This window comes from Triticum dicoccoides, chromosome 7A, assembly GCF_002162155.2.
Source record: "Triticum dicoccoides isolate Atlit2015 ecotype Zavitan chromosome 7A, WEW_v2.0, whole genome shotgun sequence".
In the NCBI taxonomy this organism is placed as follows: Eukaryota; Viridiplantae; Streptophyta; class Magnoliopsida; order Poales; family Poaceae; genus Triticum; species Triticum dicoccoides.
The window spans coordinates 653,823,005-653,824,576 of NC_041392.1; the positions used below are offsets into that span (position 1 = coordinate 653,823,005).

The 1,572-nt window shown below is 51.3% G+C and overlaps 1 protein-coding gene across 2 annotated transcripts in view; it reads left to right on the top strand.

The window, feature by feature from the left end:
* Nucleotides 1–1,292: 1,292 nt before the first annotated feature.
* The window catches only part of LOC119329502 (zinc finger CCCH domain-containing protein 13-like), a 6,477-nt gene continuing 6,197 nt past the window's right edge, over nt 1,293–1,572 (top strand). Inside the window, exon 1 of one of the 2 annotated variants that reach the window (XM_037602560.1) lies at nt 1,293–1,568. In XM_037602560.1, the coding sequence (XP_037458457.1) occupies nt 1,394–1,568 (175 nt within the window). In that variant the 5' untranslated portion in view covers nt 1,293–1,393. The remainder of the gene's footprint in view (nt 1,569–1,572) is intronic. The other variant, XM_037602562.1, reaches the window with a different exon arrangement.

Sequence of the window (1,572 nt, forward strand, 5' to 3'; positions counted from 1 at the left end):
GCCGTCGAGGAAGAGTACGCCTCTGATCCGAGTGCACCCTTGGCAAACAACCCGCCGTCAAGGAGGGAAACAAGGGTGCGCCTGAGACCGTTGTTGGTCTTCTGCTCTTCGCCACTGCCCGGTTGTAATTGAGTCGATGGGCCGGTCGGCCACCCCGTCACAGCTGTCCGCCCCGCCTCGTATGAATTTAACTACGGAATTTTTGAAGTGCCCTGTGCTTGCAATGTGCAGCGGTGTTGCATGTAGGAGTTAAATTGGGGGCAACATAATTTGGAGTTTCTTGCTGTTTCCATGTATGATTTTGATTAGTAATTTAACAATTATTGTAGTATGCCTATTCATTTGATCTTTGGCCCGACCATATATTCTTGTCATACGATCCAATTGTTGATATTCTAACACTCCTCAAACTCATCTAAGCTATAAGACTGTTTTCAGGCTTCAAGATACCATACCAACAAAGGTTTGGTAAATTCGTTCGCCAGTTGACCACCAAATGATTGTACCGAATCTCAAGCAATTTGCTCGCCACATGCTCAACACAGAATGATAATCCACCCTAGTATGCTCAGTTTGAGCATGAAAGATTGAGTTGACTGACAACTATGATGCCCCTAAAATATCACACCATGACACTGTTGTTTGAGGATGAGGTACTCCCAACTCCTTGAGCAAAAACTTAGCGAGGGCACTTTAAATTATTTTTTGGCGAGGTCCCTTCGTTTCCCTTTTCCTTTGCAAGAGGGAAGTTCCTTCACCGTTGTATCGGCAATGTAACATCCTCTACGTTGGTTCGACCTTCTAGCCTTACTCGGGCACACATTGTTTCGCGAAGCGAAGGGCTAGTACACAAGACTTGTTTTCACCCCATGTCCTCCTCTCCCCCTCTTCCTTCCTCCTACATACTTTTCTCCTCGTCCGCCTTCCACCCTCAACCCTCCCAAATCTGATGAGGGAACCAAACAAACTCACTTTAGAAAAATGCCAAAACAAAAAAAACTGACCAGTTTATCCTCTCATGCTATGAAATCTTAGGACCAAATATATTAAATGTGAATTTTCAAATTATATTTTTTTGAGACAAAATTTCCAAATTATATGATTTTTACAAAAGATACCTGAGGAGATAAAAATGGGCCGCACAGTAGCCTCTGCCCAGCCTCTTCACCCAGGCTGCAGGGCACTGTCCAGCCCATTTTTACCACGTGTCGGCCCTTCAGTTCCTGGGCCGATCCGTCGGGCTTACTTGGGCAGCCGCTGCTCCGAGGCCTCTTCGGTTCGTCCGTCGTCGCCCTCGTGCCCTTCCTCCCTCCTCCATTCCTTCCCTCGCCTTCCTCCTCCCGCCGGCGCCGCCCGCCTCCCCGCCCCCGGATCGCCGGCGCGCGCTCGAGAGATGCGGGAAATGCTCGATCCTCCGCCGCGCCGCGGCCCGGCCTTCAAGACGAAGCTGTGCGCGCTGTGGAGGCGCGGCCCCTGCCCCCGCGGCCCCTCCTGCGGCTTCGCCCACGGCGAAGGCGAGCTCCGCACGCCGCCTCCCCACTCCACCTTCCCGCCGCGCGCTGGACCTGGTAT